Source organism: Hylobates moloch, unplaced genomic scaffold (assembly GCF_009828535.3).
Source record: "Hylobates moloch isolate HMO894 unplaced genomic scaffold, HMol_V3 SCAFFOLD_17, whole genome shotgun sequence".
Classification (NCBI taxonomy): domain Eukaryota; kingdom Metazoa; phylum Chordata; class Mammalia; order Primates; family Hylobatidae; genus Hylobates; species Hylobates moloch.
In genome coordinates this window covers 15,366,131-15,393,275 of record NW_026652292.1, presented here as the reverse complement: position 1 = coordinate 15,393,275, position 27,145 = coordinate 15,366,131, and the positions used below count along the sequence as shown (strand labels likewise).

At 41.6% G+C, this 27,145-nt stretch overlaps 1 protein-coding gene and 1 long non-coding RNA gene across 2 annotated transcripts in view; both read left to right on the top strand.

Annotated features, from left to right (window-relative positions):
• The first annotated feature begins 1,367 nt into the window (after window positions 1–1,367).
• On the top strand, window positions 1,368–16,297 carry ZNF622 (zinc finger protein 622). The gene is made up of 6 exons (XM_032135297.3): window positions 1,368–2,226; window positions 3,528–3,788; window positions 4,000–4,162; window positions 8,624–8,736; window positions 14,661–14,804; window positions 16,032–16,297. Exons 1-6 carry the CDS (start codon window positions 1,602–1,604, stop codon window positions 16,157–16,159), a joined length of 1,434 nt encoding a protein of 477 aa, XP_031991188.1. The 5' UTR covers window positions 1,368–1,601; the 3' UTR covers window positions 16,160–16,297.
• A 3,841-nt stretch (window positions 16,298–20,138) lies between these two features.
• LOC116456857 (uncharacterized) overlaps window positions 20,139–27,145 on the top strand; it is a 13,344-nt gene continuing 6,337 nt past the window's right edge. The window contains exon 1 of the long non-coding RNA XR_004244826.2: window positions 20,139–25,299. This is a non-coding gene — a long non-coding RNA (uncharacterized LOC116456857). The remainder of the gene's footprint in view (window positions 25,300–27,145) is intronic.

Below are 27,145 nucleotides of genomic sequence, written 5' to 3'. Positions count from 1 at the left end.
TGTTAGAAGAACGTCAAATGTGTCATTGCGACTCAAGTAGGGTGAGCAGGGTAGAGAAGGGGGTGTGGCAGGACATCAGAGGGAAGGGTAGAGCCTGGCAGAATAAAAAGTAAGGTGTTTGACTGAGTCAAGGGAAGCCACTGGAAGGTTTTTAAAAGCGCCATCTTCTTTTGGTTTTCTATTGGCAGCTTGGATTCTGAGCATGCAACATTCGACTCTGTAACAAGGCTGACTCTGGTTCAACTAGGCTGTGTGGATGAAATCTATGACCTCCCCAAGCATTTGAAGTTGACGTTTTCTTTTTCTTTTGAGACGGAATCTTGCTCTATTGCCCAGGCTGGAGTGCAGTGGCGCGATCTCGGCTCACCACAACCTCCGCCTCCGGGTTCAAGCGATTCTCCTGCCTCAACCTCCCAAGTAGCTGGGATTACAGGTCCGCGCCACTGCGCCGGGACTAATTTTTGTATTTTTTAGCAGAGACTGGGTTTCGCCATGTTGGCCAGGCTGGTCTTGAACCCCTGACCTCAGATGATCCACCCGTCTCGGCCTCCCAAAATGCTGGGATTACAGGCGTTAGCCATCGCACCTGGCCTGAAGTTCTTTTCTACAGAACTTTGCTGTCCGATATACATGAGGCTACACAGCCACCTGGGCACCTGGCACGGGTCTAGTCCAAATTGAGATGGGCTGTTAACTCTAAAACACACACTGGATTTCCAAGACTTAGAACCAACGACAGAGCGTAAAAGATCTCATTAATTCTTTTAGACTGATTACATGCTGAAATGACAGGATGGGCTAAATTAACCACATCATTAAAAGCAGTTTCACCGATTTCTCTTTACTCTTTAAAAATGTGGCTACTATTAGAATTACATACGTGGCTTGGACTGTGTGTCTACAGGGAGCTCCTCTCACGCATTCTGTGCACTCAAATTCCGCCGGTGTCCTCCGCCGGAAGGGCCGCCTCAGAAAGGCCGAGCCTCCGGCCCGGCCTCTCCGGTTTCCCGGGGAAGCGGTCCAACCACCCGCGAGGGCTCCGAGGTCGGCCCCGAGGGGTAAGGGCAGCCCTTGCCCTCGCGACATCCATTCACCCGGCTCCGCAGGTGCAGCGCGCGGTCCTCAGAGAAACCCCGACCCTCGCGTCGCTGACCCGGCCATTCATTAATCGGGGGCTTCCCAGGGCCCGGGAGCAGCCTCGGGCGCCCCACTCCCCCATTCTCGCGTGGCCGTCTCCTTGACCGCGTCACACCGAGCGGCACAACCACCAGGGAAGGTAACTGGGAGGGCGCGACCTCCCTCAATCAACAGCCAACTCGGGCTGACTGAGCGGACCCAGGTCCCGTTCAGCCACTGCGTTCCCTCAGCTTTCTGGGCCTCACGGCGGCGGAGGCGTGGCCACAGCCTGAGAGGCGGGTTTCCTGTCCAGTTGTGAATAACTTCCGACGTGTACCGGATGTTTCCTCAGTGACAATCAGGAAGTCGGCGTGTCGAGTGGCTCTTCCTGGCCGCTGAGTAGGGTTAAGGTCTGAGGGTCTTGTGGGGCCAGGGCGCTGATCACGAGGTGTTTGGCTTGGTCAGCTCTTATTTCTTGCCTGGCAATGGCGACGTACACTTGTATAACTTGCCGGGTGGCGTTCCGCGACGCGGACATGCAGCGGGCCCACTATAAGACGGACTGGCACCGCTACAACCTGCGGCGGAAGGTGGCCAGCATGGCCCCAGTGACCGCCGAGGGCTTCCAGGAGCGAGTGCGGGCGCAGCGGGCCGTCGCGGAGGAGGAGAGCAAGGGCTCGGCCACCTACTGTACCGTTTGCAGTAAGAAGTTTGCCTCTTTCAACGCCTACGAGAACCACCTGAAGTCCCGGCGGCACGTTGAGCTGGAGAAGAAGGCGGTGCAGGCCGTGAATCGGAAAGTGGAGATGATGAATGAAAAGAACTTGGAGAAAGGACTGGGCGTGGACAGTGTGGACAAGGATGCCATGAACGCTGCCATCCAGCAGGCCATCAGGGCCCAGCCGTCCATGTCTCCCAAGAAGGCGCCCCCAGTGCCTGCAAAGGAGGCCAGGAGTGTCGTGGCCGTGGGTACTGGTGGCCGTGGGACCCACGACCGAGACCCGAGCGAGAAACCACCCCGGCTCCAGTGGTTTGAACAGCAGGCAAAGAAGTTGGCAAAGCAACAGGAGGAGGACAGCGAGGAGGAGGAAGAGGACCTGGATGCAGACGGTGAGGGCCCTGTCTGGGCGGGGAGGATAAAGAGGAACTTGGCCCCCGCTTAAGTTTCCAGATTTATACTCGAGATGGGTGTGTGTGTGTGTTTGAGAGCTTTTAAGTAAAAATGATGAGGGAAGGTGGTTTAGACGCTTTCTGAAGTGCCTTATCTGGCCAGCGGGTTTGGCTGTTCAGTTCACTCAATTCATTCTCCAAGGCCTAAAACCTTGTCTGAAAAAAGAAGTGCTTAATGCATATTTGGAGAATGAATTGATGCCTTCTCTGTTTTGGATGAGGAGGCTTTTAACATATGCACAGGACATGCTATCGTTATACCAGCTGCCGTGTAGTTTGCGATTCTAGTGGGTTTCCAGTTATGATGGTTTTGCACTTAATTTAGTTGAGTAAAACAGAATGAGGGGATCAAAACCAACTCAGCCAGAAATTTGGAGCTGGAGCTAGTAGCCTTACCTCTTTGACTTTATGAGCTATTTATTGCTTACTTCCCTCATCCCACATCTTATTAACAGTGCTGGTGTAGTTGTTCATATCTTAGTCTGTTCGCTCTGCTATAACGAAGTACTAGAGACTGGGTAATTTATGAACAACATAAATATATTTTCCTATAGTTCTGGAAATTGGGAAGTCCAAAATCAAGGTGCTGGCAGAGTCAGTGTCTGGTGAGGGCCTGTTCCATAGATGAAGTTTTCTCATGGTATTATCATGTGGTGGAAGAAGCAGAAGGCAAAAAAGGGGCTAGCCAGTTCCCTCGAACTAATCCTTTCATTCGGGATTAGTGCTTGCCTAACCTAATCACCCACTAAAGGCCCCACCTCTTAATGCCATTTCATTGATGATTAAGTTTCAACATTTGAATTTTGGGAGGGAAACATGCATTCATTTAAACCATAGCCGTTCATAGAGCACCCTCCCAGCACATACACACACCCCATAGTACTTTCGTGAAATAATAGATAGAGGCATTATTTTAGAAGTTTATAAAAATATTCAGCCAGATAGGAGACTCCCTAACTATATGTTCAGCACTGGGCTAGGTGCTGTAAGGCATAGGCAAGAAACAAACAAAAGACTTCTGTTTCCTGGAAAAGAAAGACTAAGGAATTTCACGGCCATTCAGATGAGTCTGTGGTAAACAAATAGCTAAAATTGAGATCTTGAAAGAGGAGTTGTCCTTGGGAGTTGGGGTGTGGCTGTTTCTCCAAATACAGGACTGTATCACCTCATGTGAATTTTTGTGGTATCTTTGCTTGCTACTACTTTTCTTAAACTTTGTATTTCAAAATTCTGGCTTGCAGATTGGGAAGATATTGATTCTGATGAAGAATTAGAATGTGAGGATACTGAAGCAATGGACGATGCAGCGGAGCAGGATGCAGAGGAGGAAGAGGCTGGGGAAGGCCCACCTCTTGGTGCCATCCCTGTCACGGACTGCTTATTTTGTTCCCATCATTCCAGCTCGCTCATGAAGAATGTGGCTCATATGACCAAAGTCCACAGTTTCTTTATTCCTGATATAGAATATCTTTCAGATATTAAGGGACTGATTAAATACTTGGGTAAGTACAATAGTTTTCCTTTCAATGAGGAAATAATCACATTATTGGGGGACTGGTCTCAAGGGAACATTAGTTTTGCATTTTTCATCAATCTTTGATATAATTGCCTGCTTATTTTGTGAATGGTTTTTGAGTTTTGGTGACAAATAGTGAGATTTAATCTGGTTTCAAAAAGCTTTTTTCATGTTTTTTCCTTACGTTATTTTTCTAGGAGAGAAAGTTGGTGTTGGCAAGATTTGCTTGTGGTGCAACGAGAAAGGGAAGTCCTTCTACTCCACAGAAGCTGTACAGGCACATATGAATGACAAAAGCCACTGTAAGCTCTTCACAGATGGCGATGCTGCTTTGGAATTTGCAGACTTCTATGATTTTAGGTAAGCATAGTTTGTAATATGAAGTAAAGTGAGTTCATATTTGCTTTGAAGTGATATTAGGTGTGCCAGTGCTGGATATGTTTGGCACTGTACAACATATCCTTAATAACACTTATAACACCTCTGTATTAGGTAGTTCTTTCCTTGTAGTTGAGAAACTCAGTTTAACAGAGTTTAACATATCTAGTAAAGAGAAGACCTTAGACCCAAACTGAAGTTTGACTTGTTTTTGTTTTTGCTCTGGTTAAATCATCAAGAGTTCAGTTCTGCCAGTTACCCCTTGAACAGAGATACAGAAATTAGGTTTCACATATTGGGTTCCTGGAGAGTCCTTGCATCACCAGCTATCTCCTGAAGGAGTTGAGACAGTTGCTAAACCAGGCCCAAACCAGGCATCTGATGGTGAGATTACCCCATTGGTGGTTCACCCCTAACTAGAATCTTTTTTTTTTTTCTGAGAAAGATTTTTGCTGTCACCCGGGCTGGAGGACAGTGGCACAATCACGGCCTACTGCAGCCTCAGCTTCCCTGAGCTCAGATGATCCTCCCACCACAGCCTCCCCAGCAGCTAGTGTGCACCAATATGCCCTGCTAATTTTTGTATTTTTTGTAGAGATGGGGTTTCGCCATGTTACCCCAGGCTGGTCTTGAACTCCTGGGCCCAAGTGATCCACCTGCCTCAGTCTCCCAAAGTGCTGCGATTACAGGTGTGAGATACCATGCCCGGCCCTAACTAGAATCTTGAATATTTTGTATGTCATTTAGCAAATATATGTTAAGTACTTGTGAACAACTAGTTGTCAAAATTCCTGTGAGCTAGCACAGGAGATAAGCAGATGTGTATAATTACCATGCCAGGCATGCATAGACCAAGTGATACCATGTTCAGAAAAGTCTCAGTCTTTTAAGTCTTCCTTTTGCATTTTCTCCCTGATTTCTCATTTTGCAGCTGGAGACTTGCAGTTGGTGGACATGACTGGGTGGAGGTAGAGGGGAGGATTAGAGGCTGTGGCAGTAGAGAAGACGATGAATGTCTGCTGGTGGTGGGAAGCATCCTCTTTCAGTATTTATCCCTCTCAAGTTTCCTTTTAGACAGCAGTGTTTATGACCTTTTGACTGATGTTGTAATCAGAGTGGTCAAAGCAAATACCATGGATAGTCAAGCGGCTGCCATCAGCAGTAGGCTTGGAATGCCCAGCACTTGGTCTCTCATCCTGTAGTTACATTCAGAATCCTACAGTCTCATAGATTTCAATATCTTCTGTAGGCCCGTGACCCCCACATTTATATCTCTAGTATAGCCTTCCCCTCAGCTGTAAACTGAAGATATCCAGCTGCCTCCTCGATGTTTCTACTTGTGTCCAAAAGGGATCACTAACTTAACCTGTCCAAAATCAACTCCTGCTATGCATCCTAATCTGCTCTCTGTAAGTAAATGGCATCTCTGTCCTTCTAGTTACTTAAGCCAAATGCCATGCAGTCTTCCTTTATTCTTCTATTTTCTTTCATGCTTACATTAGAATTGATCACCAAATTCTGCTTTATCTACTTTTGCACTATCTATCTTCAGAGGCTGACTGCTTCTCACTACTTCTACTGCTACTACCCAGGTCCAGGGCACCATCATCTTTCGCCTGACTTCCTGCAGTAGCCTCCTGCTGCCTGGTCTCCATACTTACATCCTTACTACCCGCTATGTTCTATTCTCAAAACTGTAACTAGGGGGATCCTTTTAAAACATTAAGTGAGGTCAAACTCTGCTCAGATTCTTTCAAAGACTACCTATCTTACTCAGAGTAAAAGCCAAAGTATAATGGCCTGCAAGGCCCTGCACTTGATGTGGAGCATCTGTGGTCCTGTGGGTTTTGTATTAGTTGCTGTCTGGATTCCTAACTATTCCTCTAATGCATCAAGTGTGTTTCTCAGGACCTTTGCATTTGCTGCTGTATTTGTTTATATTATTCGCTTAGATATTCACTTGACTTGTCCTTCACTTCTTGCAGGCATTGACATAAATTTCACCTTCTCAGTGTGGCCTTTTTTGACCACCTTCCATAAAATAACACCTACCCAATCCTTTTTATCCTGTTTTATTTTTCCTTATATCCCCTACTGCCATTGTGTGTATTGTATATTATTTATTGTCTCCTCCTTCTAGAATCTAAGCTTCAAGCCCTAGCCTTTTGTTGTTGTTACTGTTGTTCTTTACTGGGTGTTGCTCAAACCATTAGTTTGAATTAAAATATGTAACTGATGGAAACGGTTCTCCCTTAGTCCAAATGATGTATTTTTCATTCCATTTACAGTTTTATTCTGTTGGTGCCTAGAAATGAGAAATTATATGAGCTTTTCTTCCTAAAAATGAATATTAAATGATTTGTTTTTCTTAAAAAAATAAAAGTTAGCCAAGTGTGGTGGCATGAGCCTGTAGTACCAGCTGCTTAGGAGGCTGAGGTAAGAGGATCACCAGAGGCCAGGAGTTTCAGGCCAGGCTAGGTGACATAGTGAGACCCTGTCTCTAGGGGAAAAAAAGGAAAAAAAAAAAAGTTGATAATGCTTAATAAAGGAAACTTGGAAAATAGAAAGCCTTTACATACAAAGCTAGTGTTTATGGAGTGCTTACCTGCCAGACACTGTTCTAATAAGCATTTTATGTGGATTCACTCAGCTAAAAAATGACAAATTACCTATAATTTCACTTGTTTACTTATTTTGGACCTGAAACTTTTTATTGAAGAATAAACTTACAGAAAAGTGCATATGTGTATACAGCTGGCCCTCTGTAGTCATAGATTCTCCATCCGTGCATCCAAACTAAAGTATTCAAAAAAAATTTTGTCCATACTGAACATGCACAGACTTATTTTTCTTGTCATTATTCCCTAAACATTTAGTACTGTGTAACAACTATTTACATAGCATTTACAATGTATTAGGTATTATAAGTAATATAGAGATGATTTAAAGTATGCAATGATTTAGGTTATATGCAAATGTTATACCATTTTATATCAGGGACTCGAACATCTGCAAATTTTAGTATCCTAGGGAGGTCCTGGAACCAATCCCCCATGGATACCAAGGGATGACCGTACTTGTGATATCATGATTCAGTTTAGTGAAATTTTAAATATAACTAGCACCTAGATCAAGAATCAGCATGTTAATAATACCCTGACATTTCCCTTGTGTGTCCTTCCAGAAACTACCCCTCCTTTCTCCAAGAGTAACTACTATTCTGACTTATAGCTGCATAGATTGGTTTTGCCTGTTTTTATACTTTATTTAAATGGAATCACAAAGAATGTACTCTTGGGTGTGGCTTCTTTTGCTCAACTTTATGTTTGGGAGACCCATTTATACTATTTTATATAGCTGTGGAGAGTTCTTATTGTTACAGAGTGTTCTGTTCAGTGCTCCACAACATCTAGTCTACTGTTGATACACATTTGAGTGGTTTCTAATTTGGGGCTATTATAAACAATGCTGCCACATCATTCTAATGTGTCTTTGGCAAATGTTTATAGGTTATCTGTTGTGTGTATATGTAGGAGTTGGGCCAGAGGATATACATATGTTTCATTTTAGAAAATACTGTCAAATTGTTTTCCAAAGTGGTTTTCTATACTCCCACTTGTAGTGAGGGAGAGTTTTTCATTTTAGCAACTATGGTGGGTGTGTAGTGGCTTTAATTGGCATCTCCCTGATGATGATTACTGCAATCAAGAGCCTTTTTATGTATTCATTGGCCATTTGGATATCTTTTTGTGAGGTATCTGATCAAGTATTTTGTCTATTTTCTTATTAGGTTGTCTGGTTTACTGTTAATAATTTAATGTACACTTTTCCAATTACTTTTTCATGTGTATCTATGAATAGCATTTGTCAACATTTTTAGGAATATAGAGATTCTTGTGGACCTGCACTGTCCAATATAGTAATTACTGGGTATACCCATATAGCTATTTAAATAGATTGGAAGTTTAATTAAAAATTTAAACATTCAGTTCTTCAGTCAGACTACCTGCATTTCAAAGTTCTGTGCTGGAAAGCTCATGTGACTGCAGTTACTGTATCAGACACAAAGACATATTGATAGAACATTTTCTGTCATCACAGAGTTCTGTCGGACAGCACTGTTCTATAACTTGTTTTCATAATGGTTAAATTGAGTATAGCTGCATGTCCAGCTGTACGTTCTCCTTTTCTTCTCTGTTAGGCAGCCTTTCTAGGGAAAAACAAATAGAATTCTGTTATAGGTCATTTGCTCGCTTCTACTACAGACAAAATGCTAACGAGTTGTTTTCTCCCAAAACCTTTTAACTGTAGTTCCTACAGCTGCTTCCTCCCCTCTCCCTTTTAGGTAGCTTAGGAAGTTTGCCACATTTGCAAATGAAGTTTATGTCTTTTAGTTCAATTTGAGATACTAGTCTATTTATTAGTGCAATTTCTCTGTTATAGGAGTAGCTATCCAGATCACAAGGAAGGGGAGGACCCCAATGAGGCTGAGGAGTTGCCCTCAGAAAAGAACTTGGAATATGATGATGAAACCATGGAATTGATTCTGCCTTCTGGTAAGTGCATTTGTCAAAAATAAATAGCTTAATGCCAGTGGGATTGAGGGAGAAGCATATCTCCATCAATTACCTTCCATACTGAGGGAAATAGACCATAAGCTTAAAGTATATGTTTGGGTTCTCATGTACGGTGTAAACCCTGAAGGTTGCTGCTCAGCTCTAAGTTGCCTGTTTTGTTTAAATTTGATCAGTGTTTTTTTCATTTCTGGGTTATGATTCAGAATGTGTGATGAGGCATTTCTTTTTTCTTTTTCTTTCTTTTTTTTTTTTTTTTTTAGATGTAGACCTTTTCTATTCTGTTCTTTATTTATTTTTTATTTTTTGGTCCTGTCTAGGTTTCTCTTGTTAATTGTAATCTTACTGTTATTCTTTGAACTGATTCCTGTTTCCTTTTGTTGCTCAGACTTCCAAATGGTAGTTTGGTGTGGGTGTATCTGACTCATGGTGGAAATTTATCCACCATGAGGTATGAAAAGATGAAGAATAACCATGAATGTGAGAAGCATACATGGTTGTTTATTGTGTAGGAAGAAAGAATCGTGATTAACTGATAAGAATAGGAGAAGCTACAGAAGACATGTTTGAGAAATGAAAGGAGATGGAAAGGTAGAGATGATAATAAGATCTTAATATCTGGTATTTACCGAGCAGTTAGCACATTCAGGCAGGTGTATTTGTCTTTATAGGCCAACGTGAGTTAGATTCCAGCATCTTCATTTTACATATGAAGCTTAGAGAGGCTGAGTAATTTACCAGGATCACATACCTAATCAGTAAAGCCTTTTTCCAATATCTGTATACTGCCTCGGGAGATTTGCAGTAATGATGCAGGCAGGAACAACACACCCTGCTGGTGGAGAGGTCTGCAATGAAGCAGCCTTGTCTTATGGCTTTCCACATAGAATGTCACTGCTTAGGTACAGATGGCTATCTTTAGCTCAGAATGATAACCTTGTAAGGCCAAGAGCAGCTTTAGAGTGTGGCAATAGGAGGAAAGGTCAGGCAGAACCTATTTTGAAGATAACAGTTCTTTCTACAGTGATAAGAAGGTTATAATGCAATATATTATTATGGCCTGTCTAATACACAGTAGTAAAACCTAAATCCCCGAGAACCTTTTCTAGTCTTTCTCTGATGACAATACCCGTATAGAACATCAGAAATATGTTTAATAACTTATTTTCTAGAACTATATGTTTAACTTGTTGTCTCCTTAGCTTCTTCTTCTTAAACGGTAGAATCAGATAACCATAGACCTTAAGTAAATTGAATAAGGCAATCCTAGTACAGCAGTGTCTGCCATGTAGTAGGATCACTATAGTGTTTGCTTCATTTTTGCATCTACTTTAGCACAATATATTACAAAACTTAGCATAACGTGAGCATATCTATTTGAGAAATCTAGGATGTTTCAGAGAAGTTTTCATCTAGACTTTACATTTTTGAAACTTACAAAAAATAAAGAATCCTCAGCTTTGTCCTGGGTGATTGAGTTTTTTAAGGTATCTAAAAAGACACCCATTTTGACTGCCAAAACCAAGCCCATTTTTGGCTTTGGCTAGCCTTAGAAAGATCTTAGAGAGATCTTCCTCTCCCACATCCAGATGGCTTAGTAACTCCTAAATGTCTCTTGAGTATTTTTTTTTTTTTGTATTAATTTATCTGTGTCACCATTATACCCTCCTGGCTGGTCATCTCTAATCTGGTTTCCACATGACCACCAGAACATTCTTTCTAAAACACCAGTAGATTTTCTTTACTCTCTGTAGTTCCTCCACTGGGAGCCATTGCCTTTAGGGTAACTGAGTTTCTCTCGCTTCTGGTCCCTCAGGTGTGTAGTGCTATTCCTCTACCCCACCCACATACACAGTTTTCTTCCTCTGGGCGTTTGCATGTGTGGTGCCTCTTTTATTCCTACTTTTCTTGTAAGATTCAACTTATTTAGATTCAACCCTCTGGGAAGGCTTCCTGAACTCATCTCCTGTCCATTTACTGGATAACAAGAGTCTCTCCCCTGCTGCTGGGACACTAAATTCTAGTTACTCAGATTGAACTTCAGTAAAATCAAGCAGGCTATCTCAAAGCCAATGACAAAAAGTATCCACTAGAGGGCACTGTGAGCATTTATTTTGAAGATTGTGGTCTGGCAAGGTTTTTTTGGGTTTCCTTCATTGCTCTTCAGCTCTTTTGGAGTAAGTTGGTATGAAAGGCCCATTCAACTGGATGTCAGAAATTGTAAGGCCATTTGTTAAGAAGGAGTGGACATTAGCCTGGTGTGATGGTGTGTGCCTATAGTCTCAGCTAAGGCAGGAGGATCACTTGAGCCCAGGAAGTCAAGAGTCACAAGGCTGCAGTGAGTCATGATCATACCACTGCACTCCAGCCTGGGTGACAGAATAATATGCTGTCTTCTAAAAGCAAAAAAAGAAAAAAAGGAGTGGACGGTCTAGCTTTTGGCTACTGCTGTGTCAAAAGCTAGATGGACAGTTTGCGTGCTTCACCATGACTTAGACATAGCCAATCCCTTATTTATTGGGCAGTCACCCTGTGTTCTAGAAAATACTTCTCCTTGGCCGGGCGCAGTGGCTCACGCTTGTAATCCCAGCACTTTGGGAGGCCGAGGTGGGTGGATCACGAGGTCAGGAGATCGAGACCACAGTGAAACCCCGTCTCTACTAAAAATACAAAAAAATTAGCCGGCCGTGGTGGCGGGCGCCTGTAGTCCCAGCTACTCGGAGAGGCTGAGGCAGGAGAATGGCGTGAACCCGGGAGGCGGAGCTTGCAGTGAGCCGAGGTCGGGCCACTGCACTCCAGCCTGGGTGACAGAGCAAGACTCCGTCTCAAAAAAAAAAAAAGAAAATACTTCTCCTTGATGAGGGCCTTCAAGTGTAGCTGTCCTTAGCCCGTCATACGTGGTGCTAATATCAGGTGGTCACTGTCATTGGCACAGGGCAGGGGGAGCTCTGAATGCTGTTTTCAGTTCCTTCTTACCAGCTGTTGGAAACCTTGGCATTGAGTATTGAAGCCATTTCAAGGACGCTTTAAAAGGCCAACCTGCTGTAGGATGTATTTCCACATGTCGCTTAAGTATATAAATATATTGAATTCTTATGTACTAATGACCAGCATTATCACCTTGCAAACCTGGAGTGTCCAGACCTAATGTTATAAATATAACATCACGGTAAACAATGCTGGAATTTCCTGTAGACGCTCCATTTAAGCTTGTGTTTTTATCCATCAACTACATCTCACTTATTTCTTGTGGTCCAAGAGCTTTGTTAACTCTTATGCTGTCAAAACAGTCAGGTTCAGGGAAAATGTTTTTATCCACACTAGTATCCAAAGACCATGTCTTTGAATCGAAAGGTTCTTTTTGTCATCTCTTGAGTATGATAACAAAACAAGCAACTGAAAGTAACCACTTTTCCATATCTGTGTAGCAAGCAAATTATTTTCCAGTTATTTTGGCAGGTATAGGGACTTAAAATAACCAAAATAATTTTCTTATGCACATTAAAAGTCTGGATCCTAAAAGCAAATACAGACTTCCACAATATTTATAGTATCTGGTTCATGGTCTTTTTGCACAAAAGATTCTGAAAGAAATGACTTTACATAGGTAAATATAAATCTTTCCTGGAAACTGTACACAGGGTTCTACCTGGCCAAATAACCAAACATTTTCAGTGAAAATGGCTTTTTCGTGCCTTATGTATATACTGTTGTTAAATATCTGCATGGTTATGTCTGTCTGGGAAGATATTTGATTGCTTTTGTTCTAATTAATATTCTTGTGAAAGGATAGCGTGTATTTAGTAAGCTTTTAGGTAATGCTGATGACACTGGCTTAGGGACCACCTTTGGAGAGCCACTGCTCTGAGGGAGCCTGGAATTAGTCATCTCTAATCCCAGCCCCCTTCAGGTCATCTCCCTTGAACCTATGACACAGGGGTTGGGACATTTTCCCTAGAAAGGGCCAGAGGTGATCGTTTAGGCTTTGTGTGCAATTCTGTCTCTGTAGCAGCTTCCCACCTCTGCTGTTGTAGCAAACACCAAAGCATCGAGAGATGATACCTACACAGTTGAGCATGGCTGTGTGGCAGCAAAACAAACCAAAACAGGCGGTTGGCCGGATTTGATTCTCTGGCTGTAGTTTGCCACCCCTAGATTAATATATCAGATGTGCCTCACTCTCTTAAGAAACTTGAATTGTTCTTCCAGTAGATATCTTTACTTACCTTAGGTTTTTATTATTCCAGCTACAGAATTTCCAGTTGGTGGCCAATACCTTTGTCCCATAATTTTTTTTTTTTTTTCTGGAGACGAAGTCTTGCTCTGTTGCCCAGGCTGGAGTGCAGTGGTACGATCTCGGCTCACTGCAAGCTCTGCCTCCCGGGTTCACACCATTCTCCTGCCTCAGCCTCCCGAGTAGCTGCGACTATAGGCGCCCATCACCACTCCTGGCTAATTTTTTGTACTTTTAGTAGAGATGGGGTTTCACCGTATTAGCCAGGATGGTCTCGATCTCCTGACCTCGTGATCCACCCACCTCAGCCTCCCAAAGTGCTGAGTTTACAGGCGTGAGCCACCGCGCCTGGCCCCATCCCATAGTTTTTTTATTTGAAATATACAGAGTCTGTTTTCTTTTTTCTCACTCTGTTACAAGTTAGTGGGCCTATGAGATGATGAGATATACAATCGTGTTGTAATGACATCAACATACTTTGAAAATTAAGTTTAGAAATTCATTTCTGAAAGCATGATTGACTTACATAGTTTTACCAGATCCTACTAAATAAGCAAAAGCTATAGACAGAATTCAGCTTAATCATCTTTTAAAATTCAAATTCACCAGGTGATTTCCATCATTTAGGAAGCACTAGGTCAGGGTTACTCAGCCTTGGCACTATTGACATTTTGGACTAAATAATTCTTTGTTATGGGGGGCTGTCCTGTGCATTTAAAGATTTTTTTTTTTTTTTTGAGACGGAGTCTGGCTCTGTCGCCCAGGCTGGAGTGCAGTGGCACGATCTCGGCTCACTGCAAGCTCCGCCTCCTGGGTTCACGCCATTCTCCTGCCTCAGCCTCTCCGAGTAGCTGGGACTACAGGCGCCCACCACCATGCCCGGCTAATTTTTTTTGTATTTTTAGTAGAGACGGGGTTTCACCGTGGTCTCGATCTCCTGACCTCGTGATCCGCCCGCCTCGGCCTCCCAAAGTGCTGGGATTACAAGCGTGAGCCACCGCACCCAGCCTAAAGATGTTTAATAGCATCTCTAGTCTCTACCCACTAGGTGCCAGTAGTACCCCTCTAGCTGTAACAACCAAAAATGTGTTCAGTCAGTGCCAAATGTCCCTTGCTGGATAAAATCCCCATTGGAGAATCACTGCAATAGAGAGTTTAAGCAAAAGAAAGGTGGATTGATTTCTATTTTAGATCCTGACTGTGGCTTGTAGTCCCAAACATCAGAACTGCTCTCTGTGCTTAATCTTCTTCCCATATATATATGTATAATTTTTATTTATTTATATATAAAAAACACTAAAAATCTCTTATCTCCTAGGCCCCTATTATCTATATTAGTAGGGGTTTCTATGTGAATTTTTTGGGAGGCATATTGTATGCAAGTAAGTACACAATGCTAAGTTTTTCTCTAAACAGTGACTTGCCATTTTCTTTTTAAAAAATCTGTTGTTTGGTTTTCTTTTTCTTGCATGCTTTCTTTCTTTCACTTTTTCATTTTTATTTTACATGCTGCTTCATCTTTCTTTAGTAGATAGAACAACTGTTTCTTCTGGTACATCGATTTTCCATCTAGATATACTAAAAGATCTGATTTGGAAAGCCCTTGCTTTATAGCTCTGCCTTGAAAAAACTATTCAACTCAGTGTTTCAGTATTGCTCTTTTGAAAAACAGGTGCCAGAGTGGGTCATCGCTCCTTGATGAGATACTACAAACAGCGATTTGGCTTGTCAAGAGCTGTGGCAGTTGCCAAAAATCGGAAGGCCGTGGGCCGAGTACTTCAGCAGTACAGAGCCCTGGGATGGACTGGCAGCACAGGTACATTGATCTTTACAACTACAGACCAGTCTAAGAACTTGTATTTCTAGAAGGGGTCTGGGGAAAGCTGTTTCCATTTATGTTGTCCTTGTGGATCCTCTCTAGGGCAAACTTAACGTCTTGGCTCCAGGGACTTCCATTACCACTTGATATGTTTAAGGCAATAAGCCCAAAGTGCTATGACTTAGAAATTTCATATTCCTGGCACAGTGATTTTATATACCATTAACTTTTTCAGAAGATAATAGTTACAAAAAAATTATTTGGTAATCACCAAAGGTTGAAATTATCCTGGAGGTTACGCAGAGGAATTAGGTAGTATCCTAGTGGTTAATAGCTTGAGCTGTGGAGTCAGACGTGACTTATGTGATGTACTTAGAGGTTCTTATATGATGAGCATGAGTAATTTAATTAATATAAGCTTCTGTTTCCTCATTTATAAAACAGAGATGATAGTAATAAGACCTACCTCTTAGAGTTGAGTGGGTTGAATGTCATGCATGTGTGATATAGTGCATGCCCATAGTCAAGGTTAGCTATCAGTCCCCTTTTCTGTAATTTTCCCATAGAAAATTTAGCAAAAGTTAGAAGAGTAAAGCATGCCACTGCAATTGTTGAGCTTTGAAACCTCATCAGTATGGTACTCTTTACATCTATTCTGATGTGTCTGCTGGATGAAGCTGGTTATATCCTTAGATCTTCAGGGAAAACATTTATCCAACTGAGGACTGTGGAGAAGATAAGAGGAGGGCTGCCTTCTGATCGCCTGGGAAGCTCTAGGCAACTAAAATCCATTTGAAATGGCACTGTGTCTATATGTGGTTTCCTTCACTGTGGCTACTTGGGAGCTGTGTGGCCACTTGAATCTGACAGAGACTTGGCTTCATCTTACTCTTAGCAGGAAGTATTGTCTGACTCGATATATAGCTTCTGCCTTTCTCATTAATGGGGCTTCGCCTTTTGGGCTTATAGACTCTTCCAGATGAAGAAAACTAAAGATGCTAATCCCAGATAAATGTATATATACAAAAGTTCTGGTATGCAATTCTGGGGTCCACAGAGACCCCTGAGGCCCATGGCTTAGAGACCCCAAGTTAGCAACTCTGTTTTAAATACAAGAACCTAGTTACCCCAAACTAACCTTTTGAATTCTCTGCCAAGGTTGGATTTTCTCTGATCACAAATAACAGACCTTTGCCTCATTTCTTAACCGCCTTCCAATCATAGGAGCGGCTCTTATGCGAGAGCGAGACATGCAGTATGTCCAAAGGATGAAATCAAAATGGATGCTGAAGACAGGAATGAAGAACAATGCCACCAAGCAGATGCACTTTCGGGTTCAAGTGAGATTCTGAGAGTCTGCTGGGATTGGGCGATCATCTCCTGCTCAAGTTTCCTCCTTGCCCTGAGGACCAGTGAAAGCAAGATCATAGGAGAGACCCTTTTGCTGCTACTTAATTTGTTCTGACCTAATAATAAAAGTTAGAATCATATGAGTTTTCAGATGTCATTTTTGAATAGTGTTGAAAGGTTGTGTTTTCACAAGGTAGGTCCTGTGTCTACTGGACCCTGGGACTTGCACTGCTGCCTGACAGTTGCTTCATCGCCTCAGCTTTAAATGATTTATGGTTGTCAGAGTAATGTGAGGAATCAGGAATGACTTGTGTGCCCCAAACTTAGTTTAACTTTCAGAGTAACTCACCATGTCATGGCACTGGGACCTATGTAAGGGGGCCTAAAGGCTTATGTAGGGGCAAAGTTGAATGTCACTCATGGAATGTATCGTGGCACAGCAGGTAGTGAATATCTCTGGGCACTTGCATTAAATCCAGGCTAAGTAAAAAGAACATCAATAGCTTGCCGTAAAGGTTTTGTATTTCTAAACATGAATGCACAGTTTCTGATGCAGTTTCCAGTGTACTCTGATGCAGTTTCCAGTGGTGCAGTTAGTCTAGGAGGAAAGTAAAGGTAAAATGTTTAGGTATCATTTTAGAAAGGCTACCTCAGGGTCAAATCTCAGGAGAAATTCTCAGGTTAGGTGGCTTAGAGGAAGGCACTGATAATATTGAAAATGAAGCTAAACATGAAGTTCAAATCCATTGAGTTATCTTTGTGACCTTGGAAAAGTGACTTGGCTTTTTAAATCTGTAAAATGGAGGTGTTTATTATCTCACAGGCTGTTGGGGTTAAATAAATCTGCTAAAGGACCCAACACTCAATTGAGTCCCTGGCAGAGTTAGTGCTTAAAGTTCTCTTTTACAGAGCAAATATGCCACACTGAGTAAGGCATGGTGAGTTTTAGTCAGTGCAGTATTCAGAGTAGTGGGTTCAAGCATGCCAGGAGAACGTGGTTGCCCTCACGGTGTATTAACCAGACCTCATTTGCTAGACAAGGTCTTTTTCTTTAAACTTTGGATGCAGAGTTGAATTAATTATATCCCATTAGTGCCCAGGTTCCCTATTATCCAACAATGAGGACTCCTTGGTTTTAATTTTGCTCCTTCAATCCTGTTTTCTACCATTCTCCCCACAGAAGGACCCAATCTGTTGTGTTTGACACACCTTTAAATCTATAGCCCGAGAAAATGGTGTAGGGCTTTGCATGTGGTATGTTTTTAATTTATGCTTAACCAAATGTACGTGATACTGTGTTATAGTTCTTCTCAGTTTCGTTTTTCATTCAACATTTTTTCACTCCACATCTAGCAGTGTCTAGCTCATTGCTTCTGGCTGCTGCCTGGTATTCTATAGTGTATGTCTACCACACTGTCCTTACTGCTTTCTCTAGAGCTGACACCTTGATTGCCTTCAACTCCATATCACCATACCAGCTAGCACTGTTAATGCATACCTCACTTATATACATGAATATAGATAAATATACATTTATGTCATCTTTTAATTTGTCATCTCTTTTATCCGGTGAGGGGCATGGGAGGCAATGAGAACAGCATGTTTACTGACCTGTAAAATACTAATACTATCTCTATTTATTTCATTTTTGAGACAGGGTCTTGCTCTGTCTCCCAGGCTGGATGCAGTGGAGTGATCACTGCTTACTGCAGCCTCGACCCCACGGGCTAAAGTGATCTTTCCACCTCAGCCTCCGCGGTAGCTGGGACTACAGGTCTGTGCCACCATGCCTGACTAAATTTTTTTTTTTTTGGCAGAGAGAGAGTCTCACTATGTTGCCCAGGCTGGTCTTGAACTCCTGGGCTGAAGCAATCCTCATGCCTCAGCCTCCCAAAGTGCTGGGATTATAGGCGTGAACCACCACGCCCGGCCTCTTCATTTATTTAATTAGCTACTTCTTCCAGGCTTCAGGAGACACCTTAGTTCTGATTTTGGGTTTGTAGAACAATCCATTGTCTCACTTCTATCCGCACTGTAATTTTATAAAATTCAATTTATTTGCTTTTCTGGAGTAGAATTCTATTTGCAGGATGGAGGATGGAGGGGGGCCCAGCAAACAAAAAGAGGTTTAAACCTTACCTCCTGATAGTTAAGTGAACGAGACAAGAAACATGACAAATGGACTTATTATTTTGGGGGAGCCTCTTGGTGGTACAAGAAAATGTGGTGATGTCTTTGATATTTTATTTGCTTGTTGTTCCTTTGGGGTGTGTTTATCTTTCTTTCTCTAGGTGCACCCTGTTCCCCACTCTGTTTTCTGTATTAGGATTTTTTGGGCTTCCTGGTCCATTCACACATAGTCATTTACTATCAGTTCTCCCTGTTTTGGTGTTTTCACAGCTACATGTCCCTTTTCTGGTATCTTATGCCTATCACACTGGAGAAGTGAACACATGTATGTGGGCTGAACCTGCCAAACAAAGATCCAAGCATAAAGCCTAGGGAATGCTTCTGTTCTTACATTTCTCTACCCTCACTGTGGTATTGACATAGCGCTTTTGTTCCTCCAATTTTTAAAAAATTTTTGTGGGTGCACAGGAGGTGTATATGTTTATGGGGTACTTGAGATGTTTTGATACAGGCGTGACACCATTATTTCTTCAAATTTTTATTCTCCACATTTCTTTTTGATAAAAAGAGCTAATCTAATCTGTATTGACATACACCCCCCCATCCTGCCACAGTACCTATTGTCCTTAAAACAGTTATCTAAACTTACAGTGGATGCCAGAGTCGTCATGTTAAAGGTTCTTCTTCGGCTGGGTGCGGTGGCTCACGCCTGCAATCCCAGCACTTTGGGAGGCCAAGGTGGGCCGATCACAAGGTCAGGAGATCAAGACCATCCTGGCTAACACAGTGAAACCCCGTCTCTACTGAAAATACACAAAATTAGCTGGGCGAGGTGGCAGGTGCCTGTAGTCCCAGCTACTTGGGAGGTTGAGGCAGGAGAATGGCGTGAACCCTGGAGGCGAAGCTAGCAGTGAGCCGAGATCGCGCCACTGCACTGCAGCCTGGGCGACAGAGTGAGACTCCGTCTCCAAAAAAAAAAAAAAAAAGGTTCTTAGTGAGTACCAAGCCAGCGCTGGCTGCTGCAGCTGGCTGCCAGCAACTTGTGTGGAGCCTTTCCCCCTGGGAGGCATTGCAGGACCAGATGGTGCCGGCAAGTGTTTGTCAGTCTTTACCTTGAGACATCAAGACTGGGATCAAAAGTGAGAGAACATAATCTTGTCCCTTTCCATGCATGTTTGCATGTTACAGAAACCCCTAGCTGCCTTTGCTGCCCGTCTACAGACTGGACAGGGCCGAGTTAATCTTTCTGCTTTGTGTTTTACTGAGTATAAAGTGCCGTTTTCTGATTCTCCACTGTGGGGTATATGTAGTATTCCTATTTTACAGATGAGGAAATAGACTCAGATGAGTTCAGTAACTTTTTAAAGGAGACATAAAAGGAAGCCAGAGATGACAATTTCTTATTCTGCTTTTTTTTTTTTTTTTTTTTTTTTTTTTTTTTTGAGACAGAGTCTCACTCTGTAACGCAGGCTGGAGTGCAGTGGTGTAATCTTGGCTCACTGCAGCCTCCACCTCCTGGGTTCAAGCAATTCTTCTGCCCCAGCCTCCCGAGTAGCTGGGACTACAGGCATGCGCCACCACGCCTGGCTAATTTTTGTATTTTTAGTAGAGACAGGGTTTTGCCATGTTGGCCAGGCTGGTCTTAAACTCCTGATCTCAAGTGATCTGCCCACCTCAGCCTCCCAAAGTGTCCTGCATTCCTAATATTGCAGCACATCTGTGCAGTGTCCTCAGCGTCATCCCAGCCTAAGGATCACACTTGGGGAGAAGGTGGGGCTATATAAAAATGTATTCAAATCCATTAGATTTGCAGCAGCTGTGCAAAAATCTCATTTTAAATCCAAAAATACATACAATCTTACATTTACATTAATACATGAAAGAAAATATCACCTTTTCTTCCCTAGAAGGTGATCAAAATTTGCCCCAATTTTGGTTATTTGTGGAGTCCTCATTGTTAAGCTGTTTTCCTCCACCTTGATTATCGTTTCTAAACTCTTTTAAGATCTCATTGAACATTATTAATTTGGAATTCACAATAATTCATATGTGGGAGTCCAGGTAAGAGCTGTGTTGCCAACTTTCAATGTGCAGTCATTTTTGCAAGAGAGTTGCTGGCAGTCCTAGAGAAATTTGTAAGTGCTAAGAAGAATACATGTCATTTAATTCAGACTAATTTGCAATTGGTACATTAGTTATTTATGACACTGAAATTCATGGAGATTAAGAAGATTTGATTAGCTTATTAATGCTGCAAACAGTTAAAATTTTAGAATAATTATTTATTTATTGTTTATGAGGCACACTTGTTTCTCTAATTTGTTCTCTCCTCATGCATGTATCTTACCAGGCAGCAACTGTATCCCAGCCCCGCCTCCAGCAAGGCGTGGTCATGTGACTAAGTCTGGACCAGTGGTTGTGCACAGAGGCAATGGATGCAACTTGACTACAGATCCTCACAACTCTGAGATAAGCTGCTTTTCTACTCGCTGCCTGTTTTTCCTCTCCCGAGCTGGAAGTGAGGTGCACCAGTGTTACCCATGCAGATAAGGACTATACCTCAGGGAATGGCAGAGCACTAGTATGGCAGGGCATTAGGGAGGAGAGGTGCTCTGCCAACTGGAGCTGGCTGGACTGTTAGTGAAATAAATTGAAGCCATTGTGTTGTGATGTTTTAGTTACAGTAACCTACCTAGCTTATAATCTGATAGAGTAAAAATCCATGATAATGCTAATATGACCTGGCATAATTCAAATTTAGATGCAATTGGCAATTGTTGTTTCTTATCTTACCTTTGCCCCTGTTCTCAATCTGAAGTGGGCTAATTTTTTTTTTTTTTTTGAGATGGAGTCTCACTCTGTTGCCCAGGCTGGAGTGCAGTGGCACAATCTTGGCTGACTGCAACCTCTGCCTCCTGGGTTCAAGTGATTCTCCTGCCTCAGCCTCCCAAGTAGCTGGGATTGTAGGCGCCCACCACCATGCCCAGCTAACTTTTGTATTTTTAGTGGAGACAGAGTTTCACCATGTTGGCCAGTCTGGTCTCGAACTCCTGACCTCAGGTGATCCTGCCTCAGAGTGCTGGGATTACAGGCGTGAGCCACCACCCCCAGCTAGAAGTGGGCTAAATCCTTACACAGGGTTGGTTTTGGGGACAGTTAGGAAGTGCTTACTTCATGATAATTTGGGACTTTCTCAGGTCAATATTTTCAATATTGTCCCTTTTATTAATTTCTTTTGGAGACCATACAGACAGAAAAATAATATTTTTCCTTCCCCTCATATGGCAACTTCACAACATGCCTGCTAATTCTTTGACATTCCTCCCCTGGAGAGGTAAGGTCTGTCTCCCCTTGATGTTGGGCTGCTCTTTATTACTTGTTCATATCCAATTAAATGCAGCAGAAGTACAACGCAGCTCCCAGTTGACTTCCTTGGACTCTTGACCAGTGTCTGGTTGAGACCAGAAGTCTGACGCCCCCAGGAAGTCATGCTATGTGGGATCCCAGGCCACATGGAGAGATCGCATGTAGGCTCTCTGTTTGATGTCCCAGCTAAAGTCTCAGTCAACATCTAGCACCAGTTTCCAGCATCTGAGGGCACCATCTTGCATGTCCAGCCCAGTTGAGCCTTCAGATGACTGCTGCCCCCACCAACTCATGGCAATCCTGGAACAGACCCAAGCAAGAACTATCTAGAAGAGGCCTTCCAAAATTCTTGACCCATAGAATCCATGAGCATAATGAAATAGTTTTACAACACTAACTTTATGCAGCAATAGTACCTGGAACACCTCACTATTACACCATCATGTATGTTACATGGTTGAATCTTGGATTCCACTTAAACACCTTGTGGTGAAGCTTTCCCGTCAATGTTGTTTTAAGGGCAAGGACTTTACATACATTATAGTACCTTATTTAATCATCACAGCACACCTAAGAAGTATATATAATTCTTAGTCCCGCTTTACAGCTCAGGAATATTGGGCGTAACAACCCAGGGTCACACTGCTCTTAATTACTGTGCTTTCCATTGTCGGTGCTGGAAAATGAGAGGCTTCAGGAGTCAGAATTTTAGACTTTCATGACATATTTGAACTGACCTCGGGTCAGTTCCCTCCTATTGTGGTTACGCAGCAGAATCTGGGCATAAGGAAACTCAGCCATGGTATGCATTAGTAATTGACAGTAGGGTAGAAACATATTTCTCTAAGTGTGTGCGCTAGCCACTGTGCTACTCTGCAAAGTCAAACCGTTTTCAACTCCTTAAAAAATTCTTTGGTATAAACCGTTATTTACTGAGTAAGCATGATACATTTCTTTAGAGGAAAAGAATGAATCTATATTTAGCGTGTACCTAAACCTATATTAAAAGCATTAAAACTATGTTCAAGAATACATTTATTTAAGAATCTGTGCTTCTCTGAAAAAACCTACATTTTTGATTTCGTTGAATAAGACTTCTAAGTTGTGAATTGAAAGCATTCTGTTTTATTATTAATCACCACGTTTGGTATTCCAATCTCATATACCATTCTCACTTGGGGTAACGTGTCTCAGACATGTTGCCCTACCCTAGTTTACTCATTTTCTAAACAGCATCTGCAAATGTGGAAAATGAGACTACTTATAAGGTGAGAGATTTTAGCTTTTCTAAAAAGATTTTTGTAATGCTTAGTGCCAGAGAATGAGAATATTAAATTGGCAGTAAATAGAGTAAATGGAAACTATTTTAACATTTATGCTTGAAACATGAGTTCAGTTCCAAGACATTTTTTCTTTTTCTAATTCAAGTAAATGAAACCTATTTGGATAATTCAGTAATTTATTCTTTTTATTCATCTTGAATGTTGGGGGGGTTTTCCCTAGAAATAAACACAAATATATAGAGTAGGTAACAATTCAGTAACATAAAATCTAAAACAAAGAGCTTTTTAAGTGATGGATATTGTTGTATGTGATTTACATGTGCAAACTCATTAAGTCCTCATCACAACTCTAGGAGGTAGATAATATATTATCCCCATTTTGTAGGTGGGGAAACTAAGGCATAAAGAAACTTCCATAGTTACTAAGTAGCAAAATTGGGGTATGAATCCAGGTAGTTAGGATTCTAGGTCTGTACTCTTAATGCTGCACTAGCAGTTCTTAAATTTTTGGCTCTCAGATCCCTTTCACACTCTTTAAAATACTGAGGACTCTGATGAGCTTCGTTTTTGTTGGTTGCACTTATTGATATATATATATGGTATTAGAAATTAAGATAGAGAAAATTTAAAAATGTTGAACTCATTTAAAAGTAATAAAACCATTGCATGTTAACCTTAATATATTTTTCTAAAAAACAACGATGTTTTCTTAAAAAAAAAAAAAAACTATAGTGAGATGAGTGGGGTTTTTTTTGTTCCATTTTTGCAAATTTCTTTAATGTCCAGCTTAACAGGAAACAACTGGATTTTCATATCTGCTTCTGCATTCAATCTGTTATATAATACATGTCATGCCAACCCTGGAAACTCCACAGTCCTCTGATAGGAGAACAAAGGCAAAACGGGCAAATAACATATAATTATTATTACAAAAAATGCTTTGGCTTTGCAAAGCCCCTGAAAGGGTCTTAGGGACATCCAGGCATCCTGGGATCATACTTTGAGAACGATGGCACTACATTTTACTGCCTCTGAGTATGCAGGGAGAATGTCTTGGTTGAATTTTAAGTGTTCCTTAAGAAACACTGTTTCTTTAAGTAAATCCCAGCCTGCTGTGGTAGAAGGCACAGAGGCTGGGTAGCCAGAGAATGGGGTGCAACCCTAGTTCTGTGCGTGGGAGTTCTTGACCTTCACTAAGTTCTCTCCATCTCAGTTTCCTTATCTTTAAAACGAGGCTCATTACCAATCCCTTCCAGGGTCATCCCAGGCTTTCCAAAAAATATGTGATAAGGTGCCTAACAGGTGCTGACACAAGAGGATGTCTGACCAAGTGTAGCTTTTATTTCAGATAGACTAATGATGGCCAGGGAGGAAGGAGAGGGGCCACGACCAGCAAAAAGGGAAGGAGAAGAGAGCCACCAGGGACAAAGCCACAAACTCTCAGCTAGAAGCCTTTCAAGCCAGGTGTTTAGAGACTCAGATGTTTGGACTTTTAGGAACTTATTGGGGTGCATATACTGTAGATACTGTCAGACCTCCATAAGACTTGGAGGACCATTTGATAATCAAACACATTTATACTTCTAGAGAGGGATATATTCCACTCATACCAAGGCCTATAAATAGCCTTCTGTCTGGCCAGGTTTTGATGCCAAAGGATTTACAAAAAGTATTTCAGTATTCAGAACTCCGGGATTTGGGACTGTAGATGAGGGATTGTGGAACTTGTTGGGCTTCTGTGCCAGCACTAAGCTAGGGATTGTGCCCACACCCTTTCATTTCATCCTTTCAACTCCATGAGCAAGAAGCAGACATCTAAGGATCTGGAGAGATCTTTGCCTAGTATTTGCCTTGCAATCAACTTTAGAGGACCCCAGGGTTGGAGCAGTGGCTTCTGGCTTTCTGATTATGGCTGTTGCCTGCAATTTAAAGTCCTAATGTTCATTTTGTTTGAAGAGGGATGGAGGAGGAGTTAGACACGTGGAGTGTGTGTGTGTGCGTGTGTGTGTGTGTGTGTTTCAGGATGAACTCAATAGCATCAACAAATATCTTAATGAGGGTACAGAAAGTTTATATTTAACTTGTTGAAAATCCACCTAGCCATGATCCTAATTTCCTGAAGAATAAATGTAAGGTGAGATGATATGTTTTGGATACCAATAAGATCCACTACCTGCTACGTTTATAGGGATAGAAATTGAACAAATGGCAACATTTCAAAATCTGCCAAAAAGAGCCCCAGCTGATTGTTTTCATGTTTATAATCTCCAACTTACAGAATTTCACAGAGGAACAAGCTGTAAAGTTGCCTGAAGATAAGTCCTGGCTATGAATTCATGTTGAACAACATGAAAAGATTACAGGTACTTGGAAATAAACTTCTGAGGAACTCATCAGAATTCCAAATTATGCAAGTATTATGATAATACTTGAGAATCTCAAAATCATTTCAACTATCAATTTCTGTGGGATTTTATAATAATTTGCAACTTCAATGACAAAATAATTTAAAATGATGTTTTCTAGTTCTAACTACACAATTATTCTGACTTTATAGGAAATAAATTACATTTATTTGGACATCTATACATGTCACGCACATTAATAGGTATTTTGTTGATTCCAACTTAAATACTTACATATTTCTAAATTGTAACCTCTTTAAGTTTGTCACTGTCACAAACTTGGCTTCATGGTACTTCAAATGTCCTCTCCCCAGCCAAAAAGCAGAAAATGTTGTTTGTTAAAAGGCAGGGAAGTAGAAAAATAACTTTTTATTTATTTATTTATTTATTTTATTTTTTATTTTTATTTTTTTGCTGGGCACATATTTTATTGAGTTTCCATCAGCTGAATTTGTGCTTTCTTCGGCAGCGACACACCAACCTTGTCATGGATGACCATGACCCCAGTTTGGGAGATTTGAAAGACCCTCCTGCCCTGGCTCGGCACATTTTCTATTTCTTTCTTTCTATTTCTTTAATTAATTAATTAATTTATTTATTTATTATTATACTTTAGGTTTTAGGGTACATGTGCACAATGTGCAGGTTTGTTACATATGTATCCATGTGCCATGTTGTTTTGCTGTACCCATTAACTCGTCATTTAGCATCAGGTATATCTCCTAATGCTGTCCCTCTCCCCTCCCCCCACCCCACAACAGTCCCTGGAGTGTGATGTTCCCCTTCCTGTGTCCATGAGTTCTCATTGTTCAGTTCCCACCTATGAGTGAGAACATGCGGTGTTTGGTTTTTTGTCCTTGCGATAGTTTACTGAGAATGATGTTTTCTAGTTTCATCCATGTCCCTACAAAGGACATGAACTCATCATTTTTTATGGCTGCATAGTATTCCATGGTGTATATGTGCCACATTTTCTTAATCCAGTCTATCGTTGTTGGATATTTGGGTTGGTTCCAACTCTTTGCTATTGTGAATAGTGCCGCAATAAACATACGTGTGCATGTGTCTTTATAGCAGAATGATTTATAGTCCTTTGGGTATATGCCCAGTAATGGGATGGCTGGGTCAAGTGGTATTTCTAGTTCGAGATCCCTGAGGAATTGCCACACTGACTTCCACAATTGGTTGAACTAGTTTACAGTCCCACCAACAGTGTAAAAAGTGTTCCTATTTCTCCACATCCTCTCCAGCACCTGTTGTTTCCTGACTTTTTAATGATCGCCATTCTAACTGGTGTGAGATGGTATCTCACTGTGGTTTTGATTTGCATTTCTCTGATGGCCAGTGACGATGTGCATTTTTTCATGTGTTTTTTGGCTGCATAAATGTCTTCTTTTGAGAAGTGTCTGTTCATGTCCTTTGGCCACTTTTTGATGGGGTTGTTTGTTTTTTTCTTGTAAATTTGTTTGAGTTCATTGTAGATTCTGGATATGAGCCCTTTGTCAGATGAGGATGTTGCAAAAATTTTCTCCCATTCTGTAGGTTGCCTGTTCACTCTGATGGTGTTTCTTTTGCTGTGCAGAAGCTCTTTAGTTTAATTAGATCCCATTTGTCAATTTTGGCTTTTGTTGCCATTGCTTTTGGTGTTTTAGACATGAAGTGCTTGCCCACGCCTATGTCCTGAATGGTATTGCCTAGGTTTTCTTGTAGGATTTTAATGGTTTTAGGTCTAACATGTAAGTCTTTAATCCATCTTGAATTAATTTTTGTATAAGGTGTAAGGAAGGGATCCAGTTTCAGCTTT

What these genes read in the sequence shown, in the direction of transcription:
- ZNF622 (XM_032135297.3), top strand. Translation starts at nt 1,602, where the DNA reads ATGGCGACGTACACTTGTATAACTTGCCGGGTGGCGTTCCGCGACGCG. An exon ending in AGAGGACCTGGATGCAGACG is followed by an intron (nt 2,227 to 3,527) that starts GTGAGGGCCCTG and finishes TCTGGCTTGCAG; the next exon opens with ATTGGGAAGATATTGATTCT. An exon ending in GGGATGGACTGGCAGCACAG is followed by an intron (nt 14,805 to 16,031) that starts GTACATTGATCT and finishes TTCCAATCATAG; the next exon opens with GAGCGGCTCTTATGCGAGAG.